Source organism: Crocodylus siamensis, chromosome 12, assembly GCF_052110815.1.
Source record: "Crocodylus siamensis isolate JL-2025a chromosome 12, ASM5211081v1, whole genome shotgun sequence".
Lineage (NCBI taxonomy): Eukaryota > Metazoa > Chordata > Crocodylia > Crocodylidae > Crocodylus > Crocodylus siamensis.
Window position 1 is genome coordinate 47,812,797 of NC_143406.1, and position 24,902 is coordinate 47,837,698.

The 24,902-nt window shown below is 49.0% G+C and overlaps 1 protein-coding gene across 2 annotated transcripts in view; it reads left to right on the forward strand.

Moving 5' to 3' along the window:
- The window catches only part of LMF1 (lipase maturation factor 1), a 294,472-nt gene that overhangs the window by 243,751 nt on the left and 25,819 nt on the right, over positions 1-24,902 (forward strand). For both annotated transcript variants that reach the window (XM_090023611.1, XM_090023610.1), the window contains 3 exons: positions 13,492-13,675; positions 16,840-16,993; positions 20,206-20,389. In XM_090023611.1, the coding sequence (XP_089879737.1) occupies positions 13,492-13,675; positions 16,840-16,993; positions 20,206-20,389 (522 nt within the window). The remainder of the gene's footprint in view (positions 1-13,491; positions 13,676-16,839; positions 16,994-20,205; positions 20,390-24,902) is intronic.

Here is a 24,902-nt window from a genome sequence, read left to right on the forward strand (position 1 = left end):
AAATAAAAACAAATGCAGGCAGAGACTTTTCTATTGCTTTGCATCAGATCAAGAACAAATGTTACATATGTAAAGAAAAAGAAAAGCCTTTTTTTTTATTTTATTTTTTTTGTTCCCAGTTGCTTTGGCACACTGAATCCTGGTTGTAACTTTAGATCAGGTACTTAGATCAGGATTACAAAATCCTCACAGTGCAATTTGTAAGACGTTAAAAATGCGTTCCAGTTGAAGGCTAGGTCTTACGTTAATTAAAGTATTACAGGTTTGCATTTGTGTTTCTACCGTTATTTCTTTTCCCCCCTCAATATTTTCAGCTATAGCCTCTTGTCAGGACTGGTTACAGTTCAGATATAAATATTACTTCCAGATTTGGAGTAAATTATGGGTTTTTTTTATCTGGGGATTTAAAAAATACTGTCACAAGCACTCAGAGCCCCATCCTGACTTTTGGAGAGCAGAAAAAATCTGTAAATAATTGAACCACAGATAAACCACTTTTGAAGTGAGAATCCCAGGCTGCTAATCGCCTTGTTTCTTAATCAACCAAAGCCACATTCACATGCACGTAATCATTGCACCATTGACACCCATTTGCAACGTAATTTTTTTGTGAGTGGTTTTTCTTTTTTGTTTGTTTAATAACGCCTTTCCTTCAAAGGATTTCAGAGTCTGTTATTTATTCATTTCAGTGGAAATCATAATAACTCTGCCTAGATGAGACTCCAGCTGCCCTAGCTCAGGTGTAATAATACTACAGCAAAACCCTATATGCTCCCAAAAATTGTTCAGGAAGGTGTTGACCCAGCTCACCATCTATACAGAATATCTCTGCTGCAACCCTCTGTCTTCATGGGAAGACAACACTCGGCCTTCCTGAGACGCCGCACCCGGCAACGTGCAGGATACCAAATTCAGGCTGTTTTGAACGTCCTCGTACGCCACGCAAGCTAGGTGAGTGCTGTTGCACCTGTTTATAACGACTGTGAACAGAGGCCGAGCGTGGCTTGTGGCTGCAAAGGCTGGGAAGCAAACCCAGGGATCTGGCCTGTGAGACCCCAGCAGTGGAGAAGAGCGTTTACCAAATGCCCCTGTGCTTGTTTCACGGCGCGTCAGAAAGCAGAATTTGACAAGTTGTTTCTCAGCGCCTCGGTTCTTTGCATGCAGAGGGTGAGAAACGTACCACGAGGCATTTCTCTCGCCCTGACACGGAAGAAAGTCTCCCTGCCATGCATTCGGCTGGACGTACCCTCACCATGCAGCACGGTGCGCGCGCTAAACCAGAGGGCTCTGCAGTTCTCTAGCCAAGTTGGGAGCAAGTCATCGCCTTTTTTTGACCAACGGCAGCAAGAAGCAGACTGCGTTTTAAACGAAACAGAGAAAAACGAGGGCTGCTTTTTGTGATGGAGATTAAGCTGAGACCACCAAACTCACGGCATACCAGGAAGCCAGCTGGCATCAAGCTACGGTCCCTCTTTCGAACCTTATCTGAGTGACCTATTTAGCCTTTTTCTTTTCTCCCGGCAGTTCCGATAGCTCTCTGGGTTGCTGTGCGATTTCCAAAGCCCGCTTATCGGCTGCATAAAGCAGAGCAAGCGGGGAGAGGTAATTATTTTCCGATGTGTTGCTCTGCACCAAATAGCTCTGCGGAGCAGAGATTAAATCCTCATGCAGATACAGAGTCAAAAAGTGAACAAGAGATTAAATGAATAATAGGGGAAAATTAAATGTTCTTGCTGTTGTCATTTAATGGGAATTTTTTGCCTGTGCCTACAATAACTTTGGGGAAAAAACTACATCTATAAGTATTTTTCAAACTGAAACCAGATGGAGGACTCAGAGCCTGTTTTTCTTTGTGGGAGGCTCTGTTTTCATGGTACGCAAGTAACTGGAGGCACATTAAAATCAAATTTGGCTTTTGAGGCTTGTCCTTCCTATCTCTTACAGGAAGAGCTGCTCTTGATGTTATGAATTTCAGCTCGTTGCACTGGTAGAAGATCCTTTGGAAGATGCCCGTGGGGGGATGACCACAGATTTCATGGGGAGGCAAATGAACCGTTCAATCCAAGAGGGAGGAAAAAAGATCAGTGAAGATTTGGAGAAAGTTTGGGAAGCCCCAAGTCCGTTTCAAAGGGTCTGTCTACACTGCAGAGCTGCACCTGTGTAGGCATACCCCACATCGTTTCATCTACATCCACTAGCAGTGTAGTCGTGGCTGCAAAGCGCGGGGTGTTAAAGCCGGGCAAAAAGGTAGGTAAATGCTCAAGCAGTTTGTCTGCCCTGAGCTCTATATTTATGCAGCCATGCCACTAGCCATGGCTGAATCAGCTGGTTTAAAAACAGCCGTGGTGCGTCTGTGTGAGCTGCAGTCTCTGCGGGGACTGAACAAGGAGCTCTGCCTGGCCAAGGAGCCCTGAACTTAACCACTGTTGTCTGAACTGCATGCAGAAGTGCCCTTAGCTGCTTCCCAAAGCAGATCCCATGCACAATGCCTGCCAGCGAGAGCATATGCCTTTCACGCACGGTGCAGGGCAAAGATGATAACACAAGACGCGGGAGCAGCACATGGGAAGAAGGCAGGAGTAGCATTAGCAAGGCAAGGCTGTTCTCCTGCAACAGCTAGGGCACTCCAGCATGGTACCGTGGACCTGTTTTACCCCCCGGGATAAAACAGGCCGAGCTGGCAGAGCAAAGCAACCAGCCAGTTTGGAGGCTGCAAGAGAAACGGGTTTCCAGGAAGGCTTTGAAAGAAGGATGGAAAATGTTCTAGCTTCACTGGTGGCAAATGTGCTGGTAAGAGAGATATCCCATGAGTCCAGGCTGATTGTTTTAGGTGGCTTGGGAGCACTGGGTATCATCGAGCTGCCCATCCATCCTGGTCTCTCGTTCTCTTGGTTCCTCTTCACGACTGTCGCCCCTAGGGAATGGCTCATCCATCCCAATGGCTGTCCCCTGAGCACCCACACCCATGTGCACACTCACACTCGGTGTGTATTGAAAGGCACCCTCTGGGCCCCAAGGCTGTAAGTGCACAGAGGATGTGGAGCTGTCTGGATAGCGCTCTGCCTCTTGTGAAGTCAATGGAAATTATATCGTGGACCTCAATGAGGATCTGAGCCTGACGCTTTCTCCAAGCCCAACTGGTGTGTTGACTGATGCCCCAGAGCCTGGCATCAGGACAAAAGGGAGCTGGCAGAAGCTCCCTGAAGGTCAGCCAGAAGCAGCACTGGTGCAATAAGGATGTGGCCGCTCTCTTCACCCCGACAGAGAGGATGCAACCAAGCTCGACCCACGAGATGTATGGCACTTTGAGCTCCTCCTTTGCTCTTGGTTCAGTGACTGGAACCTGATGGCAAGGCCGGGCCTTTTTTCATCTGTGTGCAATAAATCCACCGAAGCCCTCTTTCCCTCCAACGGGAACCGTGCCACGAGTTATCGAGGCCGCTGTGGTTGCTGGACGGCCTTGCTGCAGCACGGTGAAGTCCAAAAGGGTGGTGCTGCCGGGAAAAGCTGGCTGGCGTGGGAGGCAGCTGCTCGCCTGGGAGCGATGACGATGGCTCCTGTGTGCGTTGACAGATGCAGCCCGGAGCGCTCAGGTCCCTGCCTCCCTCACCCGGGGACCCGCTGCATCAACCAAAGGAACATCCCTCGGATCCGAACGGCTGGTGGCGGCATCTTCCAGCGGGAGAGACCTTGCTCTCCAGATGAGCCAGTCTTTGGGGACGCAGGGGCCTATGCATGAAAAGCGCTCTATAAGAGCTAACTATTGTTCTTCTGCCAGCGTCCGGATGAGACAGCCTGTAAATAAAGAGAATATTTGCTGGAGCAGCGGGAGTGGGAGGCAGTGGCCGTATTTTGGGTGGAAGATGATAGGTTGAGGACTTTTTTTGCATCAATGAATATGATTAGTGCCTTGTCCTTTTTGTTTCCTTTAAAGAGATACCTACACCCAGCAGCTGCAGCACTGGACATGCGGTGGGGTTATATGAAGTGCCGAATATAGGTGTGCTCCGATGCAAACGAGGGACCGTGGCTACGTGAGCCTGGAAACTCCCAGCCACCCCTGGACCGTGTTTAACAGTTTACAAGCTATTGTTGCTGTTCCTGCCGGACGAATATAGAGTCTGCTGCAACGAATATGATTTCCTAGTACCTACTGTATGTTTACAACGATCTGCAATGGAAACAAAAAAAAATAAAAACCAACCAAACAAAGAGGCTTAACCTGTAAAAGAGTTATGAGGGTAGGTGCCCATTTTCTGACAGAGGGGTTTGGTAACCAAGCAGGGGACAGGAATATAAGGAATAATTGTTTTTGGGCCTAGAACCAGGAAAACTACTTTTCCAAATTAATCCAGTGAGAGCCATGAATCCACAGTATTTCATATCACACTTCATAAAACTCCAGTCATAATCCATAAAACTGACATTATTAGATTAAAAACCTCAGTTCCTCCTATAAGGAGCGCGCTCATTAGACATGCTGTAGTTTTATAACCTTAAAGTTCCTACCTAATTATCATGATTAATACTGTGCTTTAATAATATGCGTGTGTACGTGTGTATGTACACACAGACACACACAGATGGGACCAACCCATGGTGAGATATTTTACGTGTGTGTGTGTGTATACACACACACATATACATATTTATGTAAACACACACACACACACACACATACACATATATATCTCACCTTAGGGGCTGGTCACATCTGTTTGTTATAATTGTGTATTTAAATATTGTCCGGCAACAGAAAGATGGACACTTCATCAACACACATCAGGCTGAGGAGCGCCCAGTGCATGGACAGAGATGTAGGGAATGAGAGAAAGCAAAATGCTGTGTTTGATTTTAGCCTTCATGAGAGCAGTCAAATCCGTTGCATGGTATTTGTACACCTTTCAGGAGCATAAGAGGACTACTGGTTGCTAAGAATGTAATTGCAGTGCCAGCTACATCCCGAATGGGTCTTTATACCACTGATGGCAAAAAGGGTAGGCGACCGCTGTCTGCGGTGGCACAATAATAGTTTTCATCCCTGCATCCAAAGGAAATGCTTCCTTATACCCATTGTACAGCTTGATAAACTGGGGCATAAGGAAGTGGTGCCTTAAGTTGCATAGTGCGCTCAGCAGCAGTGGCTGCAATAGAAGACTGCTGTCCTGCATCCCAGTCCAGGGTCTCCTAAATTATTGGAGACGTTTGCACCTACGGGAAGGCGGTCATGCTGGTTGACTGAAGCACTGGGGCACCCTGTGGGGCAGCTGGCAGTTTCTCGCCAGAGAGGAAGAGAAGAAGAACGGGGGATTTAGGAAACGAAAGTCGAACGAGCAGGATTAGGAGGCTGCACGAAGAGAGGAAGGTTTAGATCAAAGGGGCTTTGCCAACACTGATCCGGATCCCCGAGGATCCGCTAACCTCCGGCTCTTCTGTGCTGTGCTGAACAAATCAGAAGACAGTAGCTACTCAGATGCAGGCTTAGGCTTGGCCAGACGTATCTGTCAAATAACATAGCCTCTTTGCAGAAGTGGCCAAGAAACCAAGCGTTGCGATGGCCGGCAATCGCAGCATGCAAGGAGCTGACACTTGAGCTCCTCACTTAACTGACTTTCTTTTTTGTCAAGCTTAGGTTTGGATGGACTTCTTCCCCTTCCCCTTCCCCTTCCCCCCTACCAAAGGGAAGAATAGCAGCTTTTTGAATTTGCTGGCGGATGCCTTTTCGTTATTCACTTTGCTGAGTTGTGATCCACGAGATTCATCCGGAAGAACTGCAGTTAAAAATGTGTCAGATTCATCGTTCCACCCACAGACCAAAAGAAAAGCCAAACATATATTATTTTTGAATCCCTTGATTTTAAGGGCTGGTGGAAATCAGATAGCTTTGCTTTTGACTTCCAAGCAATAAAAAGAGGTGAATCACTACTGAAAAAATACACGTGATAGACCACCCAGTCACTACTTAGAAAGCCGTAAAGTGATCTGGTGTCAAACTGGCAAACGGGGGAATTATTTTCTTACTGTTGCTGCGCTGCGATTGTGCGAGGAGAATCAAATCAAAAAAGGATCAGGCTCTCCTAACAGGGTCGCTAAGTGAGAAATGTGTTAATGAATATAGGCTGATTAATATGCATTGAATTCCAAGCTAAACCACTCAGGGGTCAGAGTGGGAGCTGCGCACACATTTGCAGCTTTGAGTACATGTTGCATCCTGGGACCCGACATGTGTATGTAATTCAGACCTAAGTGCTCCCCCTTCCCTGCATAATTTTGGGTAATTATCCAACTCAGGGTAAGAAAGCAATTTTGTTCACTAAAGAGCAGTTAAGTCTTTGATACTTACTCGAATTGGTCAGAGTTCACCCTCTTTGCACTCTGTGGCACCGCTCCTAAAATGCCCTGCCTGTGTTTTCCAAAATTATAATGTGCAAATAGCTACACTTAGCAAAAATATGCCCAGGTCAGAGATGCATGCCGTGATGTTGGGGTGTTGTGTTTGTTTTAATGTGATGTGCTGAAGCCTTTATGATAGAGCGCTAGCCGCAAGTTCTCGGACCAAAATGGTGTGTTTGTTATTGGAGCTGAGGTGGGTTCTGGAGGTTCCCGGTTCCTCCGGAGAGTGGGGTCCCAACAGGAGACTGAGTATGCAAGGTGAGAGGCAAATATAATGTCAAGTTGGATGCACTAAAGCCGCGTGAGGAAGCCCCAGGGACTAGGCAGAGAGTTTAGAGGTGGTCTGGATGCAGGTTTTACTTCTGGGTCTGCCACAGACTCTCTGTGTAACCTTGGACAAGTTACTTAAGGTCTTAGTTATAAAAGTACTTAAAAGTCTAACTCCAAAGAAATAGGTGTAGACCCCTAAATAGCATCATGGGTCTGGTGGCTTGTGAATAATGAAGTTCTTTATTTCTCCCCTCCATTGTTTTGGGATTTTTTGATTGTAATTGCCTCGGGACAGGGACTGCCTTTCTAATGTTTCTGTGCAGCCCTAGCGCAGAGGGGCCGCTCATTTCCACGGAAGCTGCTAGGTGCTACTGGAGTACAGTAATGTAATAATAAAACCCTCTAGTTCACCCATTCAAATCCAGCCCATATTGAGAAAGCCCCAAAGGACATCAAACAGACTTCCCTGCGGTGAGCTTGGCAGCCTCACCTCTGCAAGACCTTCCTCCTCATCACTGGAGGTTGCCAGCATAACTGCTGACAGTCTCTGGAGCACCGAGGAATCAAATAAGCATTGAAAACAAGCTTCTCATCCCAGGAGGACACCCCAGCCCAGGCACAGCTGGGGCAGGTTGGCAGGCTAGTTGTGCAGGAGCTTGGACAAGTGGCACATATATTATCCTGGCTGTCCCAGGTCACAGCTGAAGGCCAAGGCTGCGTTGCCTCTTTTCTTCTGCTCTGCATAAGTTCTTAAATGGTGTTTATTAGAGTATCTGAGTGCCTGCCACTCATGCATTAAGCACGTGACTAACAGCTGTCGTGTTGCTTGAGCCCGCATCCTCTCCAGGAACGTAGTTTGGGGTAGATTCTTCTTAGTAGAGAGGAACATGTGTATTAAGTTGGAGAAGACGAGGTCCGAATGCACCTAGTGCTTGGAGTGAAGGGCTTCTGGGGTCCTGCCATCCTGGGGGAGTTCATTTCCTAGTGTGAGATCCAAGGAAGTTCGGTCTTCTGCAGAACCGAGCTTGGCCCAAATTGTGATGTAGCTCCATTGTGTACTTGATGCATCTGAGACAGGTTCCTGCAGTGCTCATATGATAGGTATGTAGTTGAAGGAAGAATGGAAATATCCATCTCTGATTAGAAAATCTCCTGTTTTAATCAAGTTGTCAAGCAAGCCAGGGGTCGGATGGGTCAGGTTTGCAAGGCTCGACGTAAGATGGGTCAGATTTGCAAGGCTTGGCTTGAGATTCCTGTCCCGTGTCCAGGACCTCCATACCAGTTAAAGGTACTGGACCCTGGGAATGCAGGTGAGATGTTGGGTGGTGGGTAGAAGTGGAGCAGATCCTGTGGGCTGCAAGAAGCCGTTTGTAAGCCAGCATATGTAATAGAAAGCGCCAGAGGTTGATACCGGTTCACCGGGTCCTCAACTCCTCGTCTTGGTGGGGGAGGTCCGTGTTGGTGGTTTAATGCACATTGAAAGCTTGCTATGACCACAGGGCAAATGGTGCACTAAAAACTGCAAGTAGCTCATTTCCAGGAAGATAAAGCATAGCTGCCTAGTGAAATGTGCTTTAAAAAAATAATGATATCAATCAAAGTTAAAACTTTCGAGCCAGCTGGAGTGGAAGGAGAAAATCTCATTAGCTGGTCTCAAGCCTGGAAAATCAATGGCGTTATTTTTCAGCACATGATGCTTCAAGTCAACTTTATAAGCTTCACTTTTGGAGAGTAAAACAGTGAGGCTGCATTTTATTTTGTTTTATTTTATTTCTGCCTGCATGTGAGGTACCCAGGAAATATCCATGTAATTAGCATATCAAGGGGTAACTCCTAGTGAGGGCAATTTGGATTCTTGTCCCCAAATTCAGATAGGTCTGAATAGGCATCTTTTCATGCTGACATGCTAACTCATTTATAACGGAGCAGCTCAGCTGTTCAGCCCAGCAGTTGGTCCTGTGAAAACCAGACATCTCCTCATGGCAATGGTGTTGGGACTGGCTTAGTTTATCTCATTTTGCTGGCTTCTAAGCAAGACCATAATGTCCCCCCTGCGTCTGGTGTGAGTCTTGGTGACAGCAAAGTTGGCTTAGCAGCACTTGCTTCTTGCAGGATAACTGAAGCAAGTAAGTGCTGGCACTATGCTGGGTTAAGAGACACACGCTTGAACGTGAAGCGATGCACATGTCCTGTAACCCTTTTCACTGCCCACGCCTGGACTCTCTCCAACTTGTCCACATCCTTTCTATAGGATGTGAACAAGTTGGAGAGAGTCCAGTGCAGAGCAGTGAAAATGTTTTGGTGGCTGGGGGACAGGACTGGTGAGGAGAGGCTGGGGGAACCGGGCTGATTTATTCTGCAGAAGAGAAGACCAAGGGGGACTGAATAGCAGCCTTCACCTCCCTGCAGGGTGGATCCAAAGAAGCTGGAGCTGGACTGGTCTCAGTGGGGGCAGATGACAGGACAAGGAGCAATGGGCTCAGGCTGCAGCAAGGAAAGTTGAGGTTGGATATTCAGAAAAACGTTCTCACTAGGAGGGTGGTAAAGCACTGGAATGGGTTATCTGGAGAGGCGGTGGACTCTCTGTCCATGGAGGTGTTGAAGACCCGGCTAGACAAAGCCTTGGCTGGGATGATGTAGTTGGGGCTGGTCCTGCTTAGAGCAGGGGGTTGGACTAGATGTGACCCCCTAAGGTCCCTGCCAACCTGAATTGTCTATGATTTTATAACAGCACTGGCATCTTCTATGGGGTCAGAGTTTGGACAACTTTGGGCAACAATCTCTGTAAGTTGAAAATTGAGTTTCTTCGATTTTCATAAACCACATGGTTCACCCTCTTAGCTCTTGGCCTTTACGGTTAGACTTCCAGTAAGGGCACAAATGATGTCTTTTGCCGTGGCTGAAGTCAGCATAAATGTGGTTGCTTCATATAACCGAGGCATGGAAACATAGCAGGGCAAGAGGCCATGAGGTCCAGCAACCTCTCTCTGACTCTGGCAAGGTGTATTCTTTGGTACCAAATGAACGATAAATTGCCCTCACATTATATCTCTTATTTGCCTCCAATCATGAGAGCCTGGCTTCAGCCTGGAGAGGACAAATGTCTGATTTCTCCTGATCCAACTCCAGGAAGTTCTGCAAATTCAGGTGGATGAAGTTCAATGGTTCTTGACCAGTTACAAAGTTGTGACCCACCATGGGAGGTTCGGGGTGCAACCTCTGGGACCAGGAGTCATCCAGCCAGGACTGGAAGTTGCTTAGCAGAGCCACCCTGGTGTGGCGCGGCTGGTGAGCTCCTTAGCCCAGGTGGACCCTGTCTGGATGCAGCTGTACTGCTTCTGGCCCAGCAAGTGGGTCATGCAGAGCTACCCAAGGTAACCACACAGCATAAGACACAGTGATGGATGTCACCATCTCCGGAGGGTGGCTCTGAAGCAAGTCTCCCTTTCCTTTTTGAGCATGGCATTTCTCATCTCATCCACATGAGTGTTACACTTTTAATTACCCTGTGTTAAGTTTCCCAAGCGTGCCCCAATAGACAAGCACCCTGTTTAGACTCAGCGCTCGCTCAAGCAAATTTCTATTCACTGCCAAGGGATTTAAGAGCCAGTCCAGTTTAATCACTGAAGGGGTGGTTTGAAACCAGTAGGGAAGTCTGTGTGGATACTCTTGCTTCAGTCTAAACCAAGCTGTTTTGGGTTGAGTTTAAGTCAGTTAAGAGCAGGTTTAAACTAAACCGCATGAGTGCACTGCGAGTTCATAGATTTCATAGACATCAGGGCTGGAAGGGACCTTGGGAGATCATCGAGTCCAGCCCCCTGCCCAAAGGGCAGGAAGTCAGCTGGGGTCATAGGATCCCAGCAAGATAAGCATCCAATTTACTCTTGAAGGTGTTCAATGTAGGTGCTTGAACCACCTCCGATGGCAGACTGCTCCAGACCTTGGGGGCTCGGACAGTAAAGAAATTCTTCCTTATGTCCAGCCTGAAACGGTCTTGCAGGAGTTTGTGACCGTTCGGCCTCGTCATCCCTTGGGGCGCTCTGGTGAACAAGACATTCCCCCAGATCCTGGTGGTCACCCCTGATAAACTTATAGGTGGCCATCAGATCACCCCTGAGCCTGCGCTTTTCCAGGCTAAAGTGTCCCGTGGCTCTCAGCCTGTCATCATAAGATCTGTTTTCCTGACCTCTGATCATGCGTGTGGCTCTCCTCTGGACTCTCTCAAGCTTCTCCGCATCCTTTTTGAATTGTGGAGCCCAAAACTGGAGGCAGTACTCCAGCTGCGGCCTCCCCAAGGCTGAGTACGAGGGGAGAATGACGTCCCGGGATTTGCTCGAGAAGCATCTATGGATGCACGCCAGCGTTTTGGTCGCTTTACTAGCCGCAGCATCGCATTGGAGGCTCATGTTCATCTTGTGGTCAGTGATGACCCCCAAGTCTCTTTCTTCTGTAGCGATGATTGTCCGCGCAGCGGGATTGAGCTAAGCGTGGTACCTCTGCCATTCTGAGGTGTGGGTCGAGTCCTAAGAAGCCCAGGAATTGACATGAGGATGCATGTCTTCTGTGTTTCCTTCTGTAGTAAAGCAGGGGGTGTACTTGTTTGCATCTGGTTAGCTGCCATGCCATCCATGAGCAAGTCTGACTTTATCACCACACGCCAAAAACTGAATATCTTACTTTTTGACTACTTGATCACTCGCAGTCCAGCGCTTCAGGAGAGAACACAGCTCTGCTGCCCTTGAAACGTGGGCGATGAGGAGCAGGAGGAGGAAGATGCTGAAATCACCCTCTGTGGAGTGCTAATGAAAGGCTCTGCTTTTGGGATGGTAGTTCAGCTGGAGCAGAGATACAGCTGCATCTTTTCTGTGGCTGACCCATGGAAACAGCAAAAAAGTGACATCATGTTGCTGTAGAGAACGCTGTAAAACAAAGCCATATGCTCTGAACAACTGACTCACGACCAAGGCTGAGTGGACTCTGCCCAAAATATAACTGCTCTGTACTCGTTAAGACTTGCTGGGGAGCTGGGTGCAAGAAGAGTCTCTGGATTTGCAAAGCCCTGCAGTGATGACAAGGATACACTAGAGCTACAAAAGCTTTCCCCCGTATATGCAAATATTCACAGACGTGCTTCCAAGGACCTGCAAATTATTCCCCACTGTGAGCCCTGCCTTACACATGCAAAACTTCTTCTTAAATAAACACATTAATATATATGGGTGTGTGTATATATGGCCATGTATGTGTACATCTGTGTGTATCTGTGTATATCTGTATGTGTATATATGTGTGTCATGCGTGTGTATATATACACACAAATGTGTGTATATATGTGTATTTACACAAGTGTATATATACATGCATACTAATGTGTACATGTGTGTATATGTGTACACGTGTGTCACGTGTGTGTATATATACACACATACTAGTGTGTGTGTGTGTGTGTGTGTGTATATGATCACCAAGCTCCCCTCCCCTGTGGCTCTTCACAGTGAATCCCCCCAGTGTGGAGTTGGTTCGGCCTTTCCTGCCATCACAATATATATATCACATATATATGGGTTGTATAGAAGAAGCTCCAACTTTTTCTCTGGAAGGGTTTCTGAAACCTTCATTTTGGAGATAACATACCCAGAATTGAGAAGGAGTGAGCAGGAAATTCAGGATCACATGGTGTGCGGTGATGTTCACGGCGCAGAGGGGTTCTTGTTATCTATAAAAGACTTGTGCTTATGTTCTTCCCTCACTTGCATGGGAATAGATGCTCAGAAGAGTGAAGGAGGGCAATTAATGGTGTGTGATATGGCAGTATGCTTTCTAAGGGCACTTTTGCTACGTGTGCACACCTGTATCGGAGACAAGCGGTTGCTTATATGTCCGTGCAGCTCTCGGAGGGTGTGTGGGAAGTCGGGCCTCCTGCCTGGAAGCACGTAAGCGCGCATGAGTGCTCCTCGTGTGCCCGGGTGTTTGGTTTCTGCGGTTCATGTTCCCTCCCACCATGGAAACCCATGGAGGAAGTTCAGCCATTTGCTCAGCCCCTGGCTTGCAGACTCCTTGCTAAGCTCTCCCCCATATACTTTTTAATTGTGATCTACCTGGCTACTGGAGTCGTGGGATTTTCACTCTTGGGCAGGTAGGTCAGCGTGCCTGTGTTTCTCCAGGTAAGCAGGGCACCAGCGTGGACCCTCCGGAGCTCAGCTGAATCCTCTAAGACAGTAGGGGCCAACCTTTTTGGCAGGCAGGCCATAAAAAAACCCTGCACCCTCCCTAAATGCTGCTCCAGTCCCCTTCCCCTGCCTGATCTGCCACCCTGCTGTGTCGTCCAGATCTACTACTCTGCTTTCTGCTCCAGCTGCCTAGTCCAAGAGGTGCCACCATTCCCATACAGCAGCTGAGGAGGGGGAGGGATGAATATTTATAAATTAATTTTAAAAAAAGAATTTGAAGAAATAGCTGCCTTTTGCATTTCAGTACCCTTAAAGAGACAAAAACGCTTTGGCCCAAGGGCTGCTCGGTCCCGTCTCTAGAATCCCACCCATGGCTAGGAGTGAAACAAGTGTATTTTGATGTCTTCTCCAGAGGACCACAGCACATTTTCTGTAGCTTGAGCAGGTGTCCTCCGACTCTCAGCTCCTTTGTGAGTCACGTCGCTCCAAACCGGGCACTTCAGGTGTGGTTATCATTTCCTCGGGAGAACAAGCCATTGTGCAGCTGGCACTTTCCTTTCCTCCTGCAGACAAGCAGGAAGCCTCACCCCCTTGCAGCACATCCCCCACCCCTGCCTAAAGTTACCAACACCCAGTGCTTTCATTCTTTCCTGTTTAGGTGCTCCTCATTATAAGTGGGAACCTGAGCTTCCTCAACTGGCTAACCATTGTGCCCAGCATTGCTTGTTTCGATGATGCCTCCTTGGCCTTCCTGTTCAGCTCCAGAGAGGGAGGGCTGAAGGACCGAGTGCTGAAGATGCAAGCCAGGCGAGCCGCGGGAGAGAGGCATCCTTTGAGATACGGCAAGTATTTTCTCTCTGCACAACAAGCCTGCGCACCCAATGCATTTATCACAGTCAGAAAAAACCCTGTCTTCTCACATGCCACATGCACATGCACCTGAAAAGTATCTTTGTGCTTGTGTCATCTCTGTGGACCAAAAGATCTGTGGCTCTTGTCTGCATGCTAAAGACGGAAGAGCCCAGGGGCATTCGCTGGCTCCATACAAACAGTAGTGACTGGAGGGGACAAAGGGTTACATGTCTGTATGGATTGCAGCTGCTTTTGGAAGGATGCATCCGCCAAAGCTAAGATCACGATGTCTTCCCTCATGTTGGGTACCACCTGCTGCCTTTGATTTCAGTGGGATTCACTGGTCCCTTCAGCGTGAGGAACGGTCTCAAGATCCAGCCCTAAATAAGCAATCTGTAGATGGCTGTTTTGGCACCATTGCAAGACACAGACCAAACTCTCATTGCCTTTGAATGGTTCGGGGATTTCAGCCAAAGGTTTGAGATCTTTTGGGTTGGGTTGGGGTTAGGCTGTGGGTACTCAGACCTCGACATCCAAGCTCCCCTCCCCTATGGCTCTTCACAGCGAATCCCCCCAGTGTGGAGTTGGTTCGGCCTTTCCTGCCATCACAAATGAGGCAACATATGTGCTAATTATCCCTGTTAAAAGGGTACAAGAACGATATCCACTGGACCACAGCTTAGTCAGACAGGGATGCGTTGGCCACAGTTCACCTCCAGGTGCATATTGTGGCAGGGCTTTATTTAACACTGCCCGTTTGTGTCAGGACCGAGCGTTACTGCTTTTGGCCTTTCGGGAGCTGCAATTATGCCGAGAATACTTTGTTCCTTGAATTCAGCGTGGTGCCAAACTCCAAGGAAGAAAGAAGCAGGCAGGGGATGGAAACCTCCCGGCTTTCTTTTAGGAATGGTTGCTGCCAGCTTCTGTCAAGAGCGCTGGGTTTATTCACGCATGAAGAACTTGGCTGTCAGTCCACCTCGGGTACATACCTGGGCTCCGCAGTTTTAGCACGAAAAAGTAAATAGAAGTTTTGTTTAACCTGGACGGGGGGGGTGGGGGGAAGGCCTAATTAAGCATGTGGCTAATGTACACCTCTACAATTTAAAAAAAAAAACTCAGATCCCCAAAGAGAGCTGACTGCACACAAGCAAAGGTTGATTTATTTTCCATGGAGCTGGATAACAGATGGAGAGCTGTTTTTCCTTGTAGGTTTTATAAACAGCATTTAAGCAACAAACTGAAAGTAATATCCACAGCCATTACAGCTGCACTTTTTTAACTATATTCCACATCTGTCAGAAGGACCACAAAAAAACCCCAACCCCATTTACAAGATAAAACGCCGGCCTAAGGTCCTCACCATACAAGTGCAACCCAGCCCAAGTAGCACCGTTTATACACAGAAGTGTTTTGAGTCAGTGATGCTAATCAACTGGCCTTGCCCTTTCTGCACGGTCCGGCTTTATTTCAGTATCTTAATAACTACGGTCCCTCCTGTTGCAGCATCACAGCCGTGGGGCTCTCCTCATGGCCCTGCCAGAAATCCCCAATTTTTTCATTCGGTCCCAAGCAGCACCCTGAACATATTGACTCCTGGCTTGTGGGAGAAAGGCCAGAAAGGGGGGCGGGGGGTTTACTATGGACCGCTTGAAGAGTGAGGGAAGTCCTCTTGTGCCTCGCCTTCCCAATCCATCCCAGGTCCTCTCCCTGGCAAAGGTCTCCTTGAGCCAAAGTTTGAGGTTTGCTGGACCGAGAGTCACCGACTTGACTACAGATTTGGGCCTCGGTTGTAATGCTTCAGTTCATCCCTATCCTGCAACGTGTCAACGAACTTCTCAAGAAGTACTTTATTTTGGCCCGGGCTTGGGGGCTGTAGAACAAAACTCCTTGAGGTGCATTCATCCCATCTGGAGAATGGGCAATCCAAGGCTCCTTAATATTGATCCCACCCCCTTCAAGTTCACTCAGTCCCCCAAGTATCATCATAGAAGTTGGGGGAGAAACCGTTTGCAGACTTGGAGCCCAACCATGCCCCGGAGGGAACTCAGACACTTGCTCGACTACCTGTAGGATGTATTTGCATGCATTTTGGACCTGATTTCCCACCCACCCCTGCTTAAAGGCTAAACAGTTCAGGTCATGGGAAGGACAAACAAATCCCCTGGGCCACTTATGTATTGCTTTGCCCGTCGGCGATGCAGGGGGGCGAGGTTAGATAACCTGCCAGAGCTTCCTTCCAAATGCAGCAACTCTCCAAAAGAGCTCGTTGCAGACTAAACAGTTCTTCGTAGCATTTGAAAGGTTCAAATAAACACCCTTCTCCCGCCAAGATAAGAGGCGAGCGATGTGCAGTCCCTTCACATCGAATCCTGTCGCTCTGAACGTTTCGACAAACTAAAAATGCCTGTCAGCACCAAGAAACCCGGCCTCAGAGGTCGCATTTGCTTATTAACTCGCTGGGGATAAGATCCTCTTTGAGGCCCCAGCACCACGTGATTCAGGCCAGCTCGGCTGCATCTTGCAGAGGGTGTTTCATCCAAACCGCAGTCCAGAGCATTTTCCGAAGTAAAATAACTGTGCCGTCATGTGGAAACGATAAGGACTTAGCTGTAGGAGAGGGTGACATGAAGGGAGACTAAGGGATGGGATGAGAGTCCAAAAGAGCGGATGAATGAAAGTAGCGGGGAGATGCAAAGAAGGGCTGGAGAGAAGCAGGTCGTTGCTCCGGCAGGGAGGCCCAGATAAGGCCTGGAAGGTCTCTAGAAAGTCCCCGGAGGGTTTTAAAAGAAGGAGAATGGTTTGGAGCCCTAGTCCCTGCTGTCTCCTCCACCTCTTCCCTATACTAAAGCCCTGACATTTTAGGCATTTTTGTTTTAAGCCCCTTCTCAGACTGTTTGGAGAGAGGCAGATCTCATGAGTGATATGACGTGGTCCCTGGCAAGGTCCCTTTGCTGGGTGCATGCGAGGTCTCCAGCCTTCACTTGACACAGGAGCTGAAGCAAGCTGTCCCTGGGAAGAGCTGATGGGGTGATGGGGCAGCAAGGAGTCTGCAAGGGAGGAGAAAAGCCTTCTCGGAGGCACACGCTAAATTGGGATCGGGGAGCCTTGAGTGGAGATGTTGCATGCTTCCTGATGTGGTTTGTCTCCTAACTAGGCTGCTGCATCCGCAAAGTGGTGAACGCCTCATTCGGGGTCTTGATTGCCTACCTCAGCATCCCCGTCATCCTGAACCTGCTCAACTCCAGACAAGTCATGAACACCTCCTTCAACCCGCTCCGGATAGTCAACACGTACGGAGCTTTTGGAAGGTACCGGTTCCCTTAATCATGGCATCCTGCTTCTCTTTTCGTAGTCTCCGAGTTGTTAGGGGCTGGGAGGACCTTACAGATCATTGGGGTCTGGTCTGCTTTATTCTCGCGATTCAAAGTCATGCAGTGGATAGTGTTTTTTTGGTCTTATATTAAAAAAAAAATCCTTCTGGTAGCTGTTTATTGGGGAAGGATGTGATGAAGGCAAGGATCCCCAAATCCCATCTCCTGTGGTTGTGTGGTGCACTATAGTTTGCTTGCAGATGTTCCTCAGAAACTGAAAATGCTGTAAGCATAAACCCGGGATGGTGCATGGAAAGCATGTCGTTGAGCCTGTGCATTTTACCTGTCCATGGGTCGTGCATACAGGCTGCCACACGTGTATTTGCTCACTCTCTCTATCTACTGCAAGCATCCAGCTAATACTAGAAGGAGCCAATTCCCGCGCATAATCGTTGGCAGTAGCTGGTTTTCCAAGCAGGGAGGTAGGGGAGGAGAAGACTTGGCACATCCTCCATCATCATCATTGTTGTTGCCCCGGGACCCGCTGAGAACAAGGCCTCCTTGTGCTTGGCGCAGAGCAAACACCGAGGCATCGGCCGTCCCTGCCCTCGGGAGCTGACCGTCCAAAAAGACACGGCAAACAAAAGGGAGGAGGAAGAGCTGGGAAGCGCCCGCAGAATAAACAGCGCTGTGGTTTATAAACATTGTGTCCCACACATTTTGTGCTCCCAGCCAGTTCCAGCTGATATCAAAGAGGGCCTGTGTCGGTGCTGGCTGCACACCCTTTATTTTGATATCCGAGCAGCTGCTTTTAATGTGTCTCGATCGATGATCAAGTTGTTCCCAAATTAGCATCCATCTCTCGTGGATGCCGGAGGCGGGTGGGCATCTGGCCAGGTGCGTGCACCGTTCCTCTTGTGAGCGGTAGGCAGGGCAGACGATGGGGACCCCTGAACCCCAGCCTTGCTGGATGGGCCGAGAGGAGCCTGCTGAAACCAGTCCACCCCAAAACATGCTCCCATGTAGACACAGCGACGTTCCTCTGAGTGGGGCCTCTGCTCCTGCTCGGTGCAAGGTCACATTTTGGTGAGCCTGAGACGTTCTCTAAAGCCTTGAGCCAAACGATGGGAATGGCTCACATTGACTTCATCTGTCTACAGATCAGACTCCTCTCATCTCATGGGCCATATGAGAGTAGTTATCCTGACAATTTGGGCTTAGCTGGTACAGGATGAAATCACCCAGAGCATTAGGTCCGGGTTACAAAACCTCAAGACGCTTTCAAAGGCAGGTTGTGCCGTGAGCAGTAGAGCAACCCAACAGTACGAAACAATATTTCCCCACTTTTCATAGCGGCAGGAAATTCTCTTTGATCTCCACCCTAAGGGCAACTCCCGGCAAACGCAATAAAAAAAATGGGCACTTCAGACAACATCGGGCAACATAGCGTTTATTTTGGGGGCAAAGACATCACCCTTGCACCTCTGCAGCTCACTCGACTCTTTGGCACAGTGGAAGTTTGTTTTCTTTGGGTGGTTGGTTTTCTTTTTTTCTTCTTCAGTCTACGGTTTGTGTTTCAACAGTGACCAGAACCTAAAAAGCATGTGATGAAATGCTGCTGTAATATGTTTGTAATTCCAGCCTATGTAAACCAATAAAAGGAGGATTGCAGCTCATAATGAATATACGATTATGTGAAACTTGACATATTTTGAATCACACAGTAGGAACATACTTTTATTAGTAATTTGGTGTCCCTGATTTACAGTGTGTTTCTAAGCATTGGGCAGTGCGCCATGGCTCATAACTCAGCCCAGCATATAATATGGAACTTGGCTGAAGAGTCCAGAAATCTATTAAACGTAGGTAACAATTATAAGCGGAGACGTATAGGACTCCGTTACTTGCAAACAACTCTTGCTGGAAAGCAGTGAGGGTGGGAAGGAAGGGGGTTGCCTGTCCAAGCTCTCGGTGTCTTGGGTTGAAAGAGGGAAGACCAAAATAGCAGAGAAACCGCAGGGGGAGCTGGCGGGGTGCGAGAGGCCGAGCGCCGCTGTTAGGTGCACGCTGTGGAAAACAGAGCTGCTGGCCTTTGCCAGCTGGGTTGTGACAAGGACGCTGTGCAATGGGGTGGCTCCTTGTAGCCCAGAAAGTTTGCATGCTACAAGGTTCAAAATCTGGAAGACCCTGGGGCTGCTGTAAGGTGGGGAATAGTTTTAACCTGGTTGATATACCTCTGCTAGGCATGGTCATTTTGTTTTCCTTCCCTGTTTCCCTTGGCTTGGCTTGCAGTACTCGTACCCTGCCCTCTCCTAGATCGGGGGAGCTTCTCTTCCAGCCGGGATGGTGCAGTGCCTGGGTGCTTGCAGACAGCTGTTAGTGGTGCCTTGGGCATCCCGTGCTACGGGGTGCTCCCTATGGGGCTGGTCTTGCGTATACCAACTGGCTGCCAAATACTGGAGCCGATGCAACCCATTCACCAGCAGTTGCCGTGTGCACCCCCTGCCCCTTGCCATAGCCGAGACCACGCTAGAGCTCCTACGCTCCGCAACCAGCTGCTCTGCTAGGAGGTGCTGGCAAGTCGGACCTGTGCTGGGCTCGGCAGGCAGAATATATGCCAAGAAGGCAGCCGCGTGTGCAAACATCGCGTGCCCAGCTCTGCACACAGCACGTTGCAAAAAGCCTGGGCCAGCATTGATGTGTTTTGTGGCTGGCCCCAGCTCCCTTCTCGCGCAAAGGTGAGAGCCACGTGATGACAGAACTAGGTGTCTTGCACCATGGGATAGGGCTGGAGTAAAGGTGCTGGCTGGGCACCAAGCTGAGGGGGAAAGAGGTCAGCCTTGGGGTCAGTGCAAGGGTCTGGGAGATCTGCATTGGCTTCCCTGTTTTGCCACCAGCCCCCTTGGGCAAGTTGCTTAGGCACTGAGGCTCCTAACACCCAGTGATATCCATGGGGATTAGACCTTCCCAGATCCTTCAGTCTTTCCATGCCTCAGTTCTCCAGCTGTAAAACGGGCCTAACGGTGTGGCCCTAGAGGTTCCGTGATAACGGGGGCTGTGGAAAGGTCAACCCAATCGGACCTTAAATTGATGTCACACTTCACTACATCTTAGAGGTTCAAAGACATTCGTAGGTTAATAGGAGAATTCATTGTCCATAGCCAGCATCCTGGAAGCTAACGATGCAATATTTTATCCCTCCCTCTCAGCATCACTAAAGAAAGGACAGAGGTCATCATTCAAGGCACATCCAGCTTAAACCCCAACGATCCCACTGCTGTTTGGGAGGAATACGAGTTTAAATGCAAACCCGGGGATTTGAAGAGGAGGCCATGCCTCATAACGCCCTACCACTATCGTCTGGACTGGCTGATGTGGTTTGCTGCTTTCCAGGTACGTATTTCTGGGCTTGGGCGTGTGAGCGTGCTCCTTGTCAGGAGGAATAACAGGAATCAAGAGCACGAGCAACACAGACCTGTTGCACTGCTCGGGTAGCAAGCTCCAGCTGCAGGCGTGCACTGTCATGTTGCAGTCGCTGTAGCCATTCTTGGTGGCTAAACTTGAGAAGGAGGATGACACCTTGCCCGTATATAGAGGCCCTTTCATTGGAAGATGTCAGATAAGCTGTATCTCTGCAAATGGATGAGACTAAATGTGTATAGATTGCATGTCCTCATTGTACATGTAGGAAGCCAAACACAAATGCATGAAATACCAGTATGCACAAGGCTGGACGTAGCTGCATTTGCTCACGGTTCAAGGTAGCTGCATTTGCTAACCACATGCAGGCAGCAGGAAGCTGACTGTTTGTTCCTTTTTGATTGCAATGCACTTGTGAAAGACTGCAATACTCTCCCGTGCGGAGCTAGTGTAAGGATATTAAATTTGCTGCTGTTAACTCACTATGGATTTGGGAAAGTCACTTAACCTCTGTGGCCCTTGGCCTGATTGCCATCCATAAGATGCTTCTGCTGATCCCTGAACCCATTCATAAAGTGTTTGGAGAATTAATGGTGAAAGGTATGACGGAGCAAAAAAAAAAAAAAAGGAAATAAAAGGGGGCAAAATCTTGGGGATACTGTTTTGGAGTTCTGTGATACTCGGACCTTCTTTTTCCTGATGATGCTGCATTTCCTATTCTGCCTTTTTCTTTCAAAGAGCGATGAGCTGCTTCACCGATAGTATATCTGCATGGTACTTTAGGATACAAGTGAGGAAGATGCTTTCTCCAGCTGGAGCTATAGGGGAAATTTTTGTGGAGTTAAGTACGTTATGATGATCCAAACTGGAATTGCCAGGATTGATGGACCTTGCTCTTAGGAAACTTGTCAGAGGATCCTTAAGTACCTGTGCTGGTAAGGATCCTGGATCCTACAAGGAGCATATGGTATTTGCTATGGATTTATTGCATATTTGCAGGGGAGAAAAAAATAGCTGACTCTCCTGTTTGAATCTCTTTTAAAAATATCATTGCAGCTTGTCCACCTCCTGGCAAAAGAAAATAGATGAGCAACATGCATTGCTAATTGATGACTCGAGAGTTGTGCTTGTGTTAGGGAGGAGAGAGACCTCCATCCCAAATATTTTTGGGAAGGGGTACCAGGAATGCATGTCCATGGCCGTAAAGGATCACTATTTAAAGTGAAATGAAGTCTCTGCATCTGGAAAGAGGTTACATGTCAGTCCTGGAGGCGCTTGATTTAGGGTTGGGTTTTTTTCTCGGCAATAATCATAGTAAAAAACATTTGGACTTTATATCACTACTGCTTTCTACCCACTGATCTCACAGGCTGAGTAAGCCTCCTTACGTGTAAAGGGCAAACGTGGAAACTGAGGCCCGGGGGTTGAGTGACATCGTCGAGGTGGCGCAAAGAGTCAGTGGCAGTCAGGACTTCAAATCAAGTCTCCCGGCCCCGCTCATCCGCTCCGCTTGCCAGACAGTTAATGGGTTCCTCCTGCACGCTGCACTGCAGACCTTTCCCCTGCGTCCTCTTGTCCTCTCCCAACGTCTCCCCCCAACCTCCCTGTTTTCCTTCTTTGTGGGATTTGCATTTAGGCGCCTCTTAGATTTTTCAGCAGTGACATAACCCATCTCTCTTTGGCTCTGGTTTTATATTTACCCCTCAAAAGTTCTTGCGCACTGGAATTTCATTTAATCTGCATTAGGTACGCTTATCCCTCAGCAAGAGGACAGCAAAGGTTAAAACCATCGGCAGCGCCAGCGCACAGCGTTCAGGAAAGACACGGTGGGCGGAGTGGAGGCTGGTGGTTTTGATGGCTCTGCATTTGCCTGGGGAGAGCTCGCCCGGGCGAGGGCTCGCAGGGCAAGAGACAGCAACGGCGCTGAGATGAGAGAAGAGCCCTTGGTTTCCGAGGCAGGGGATCCCTAAGGTTTTCAAAGCGAAAGTGTTCTCAGGTTTAAAAAACAAATGAGGAGAGGGCATACATACTCCTGCGTCATACACGAGTGTTGGCTGTGCTGGTGGTGAGAGACACGTTTACACACCGGTTAGCTCTTTCAGCAGACACGGACCTGGTGTGTTGAGTGACAATGATATATATGAACAGCTTGGGGAGCCTGAGAAGAAGGAAATAACCCAGGCCCGTTTGCCTCTTTTCTTTCTGTTCAGCAAACGCCCCTGGTGTCTATCAGGCTGCCACACACGGGGCTGTCTGTACCCAGGCGTGCCTCTCCTGCCCCCTTCCTCCCCTTCACGTGTGGCATTTAATCACCTTTGCAGTAATTAAACCTCCCAGGCAGCCCACTGGCAGTAGGTATGATGGGATGCGCAACCCACGGGTCATTGTGGGCACGTCCCGGTGGCACCACGCAGAGAGAGCCCGAGCTGCAGAACTGAAAGCACCCTGGCACGTTGGGGCGATGGGGCTTCCCAGCTAATTATCTCTGCAAGGCAAACAGGCCTCATCAGCCCAGATGCACTAACACGGCTCTGCTGCTTTCTTTTGCAGAGCTCCGGGGATCCCTGCGTCATTCCCCCGCATACGCCTTATCCCCTTCTGCACACCGCTGGGTGCCACCTCTGCCAGCTGAGATGGCCTCTGTAGCCTGCCTCAGGCTGTAGCACTTCTGCTTCTTAGCTCTGAAGTCCCTGGGTTGGTTCAAATGGCACCTGTCGCACCTCCCCAGGCTCGCCCAGCATTGTGTAGCTGGAAGCAGTGCCACTCCAGCCGGGAGATCAGATTTCCTCCCTCTTCCCCCCATGTATTTTGCAATAGTGCTTCCCCTCATGTGGCTCTGTGCTCTGGATTCATTCGTGTCCCACGGAGGGTGTTGGTCACCACCCAACATTTTCCACTTCGCTTGCAGCAAGAGCTCGTCAGAGCTGGTAGGAATTTTCCAGCTGGAGACGATCCTAGGGAAGTGACGCTGTGGCCTGCTGGGGGGGACCCTGGGCAGGAACGGAGCCCAAAACAGAGTCCCTGTTTCCCAACTTGCGTCTTGGCTGTTCTTGGGAGATTTCCTCTGCCGTTCAGCCTTGCAGGAAGAAAGCCGGGGCTGGGTGGAAGAACGTGGCCATGTGGACCAGGATCCAGTTCTGCTTAGGAAAGAGAGTTACAGAAGTGGGGGCAGGAACATCATGAAGAAACAGTGAAAACAGAGATGGTCCAGGGGGACAAGCATCATGACACACCATTTAGATGTATGCCGTGTATTGCTAGGCACTTGATTGGATTCCAGATGTGCCCATCACCCTGAAGTCAAAGCCAGCAATGGGAGCCAAGAGTCCTGGCTCCCAGTCCCCTGCTCAGATCAAATCAACCTGCTGTTTCTCAGCACCTCTGGGAATTACGTCCCCAGGGCTAGACCCGAACTTCAAGCACCTGTGTTTGAAAATGGTCCGTGCCATGTGTCAGTCCGTCCCGTCCCACTTGCTGGAGGGGTGGGCATTTTCCTGTGCTTGGCATAAACCTGCTTTCACCCGCAGTTTGTTTGAATCACCCCAGGCAGGCATCTGAAGGAGGGATGAGAAACTCCTTGTTTAAATTCAGCAAAAACTTTGAACCCAAGCTGTCTTGCAACAGCTCACTGTCTTGCAAACCCCAACCCCTCACTTCTGGGGTTCACAAAACCAGGTCCCGTCCCCCACCCTGCCTCTGGATTGCATTTCTCCTCTTTTCAGTCTGTTTGCTTTCTCCACTTTTACCCAACAACTTCCTGAGCAGCAGGTCCGAGAGCCGGGTTTTGCAGCGTATCAAAGGTGGTCAATTAAGGAACCAACGCACCGAGCTCCTGACAAGCTGCAGAAAAGCTGGAGGAGCCCAGGGGAAGATATTTGCCATCCCTTTGTGCTGCTCCTGACAGGTTCCTCTTGGCACCTCATCACCGCCTGACATACGATGCCGTCTTTCACTTGGGGCTTCCTGAGAAACTTTCTGCTCGCGAGCCCAGCTCCAGGATCTGTGCTGGAGAAACGCGGGTTTGCTGAAAGAAGCGGGCCCGAAGCCTGTCGTGGCTGACACGGGCCTTCACTTGTCACATGTTTGAATAGCTGGCATATCCGAAATTTTAGAAGCTCGGGGATTTGTGCTGGTGAAGTGCAGCGTGTTACTCAACTGCTACTTAATTGTAGCCCCGGTAGCAATCTAACGCAACGTGCAACACAAGTGCATGCAGTAGAACGTGACGTTATTTCCCAGGAAATAACTTTTATGATCTTAATTTTATTATCTCATTATAATCCCTTTTCATTTGTTTTCTAAATCCCCTCTTTGTTTCGAGTGTCTTGGCATGCTGCGGGTGCAGCCCGGCTCTGAATTAGCGGCCTTCATTTCATCCTGGCAGAGGCGTAACCAGTCTAGAAACGTGTCTGCATTGCTGCTTCCTGTCTGCAGAAGGGAGAATCTCCCACAAAATGCCAGAAGCAATGACATGAAGAAGTCACCA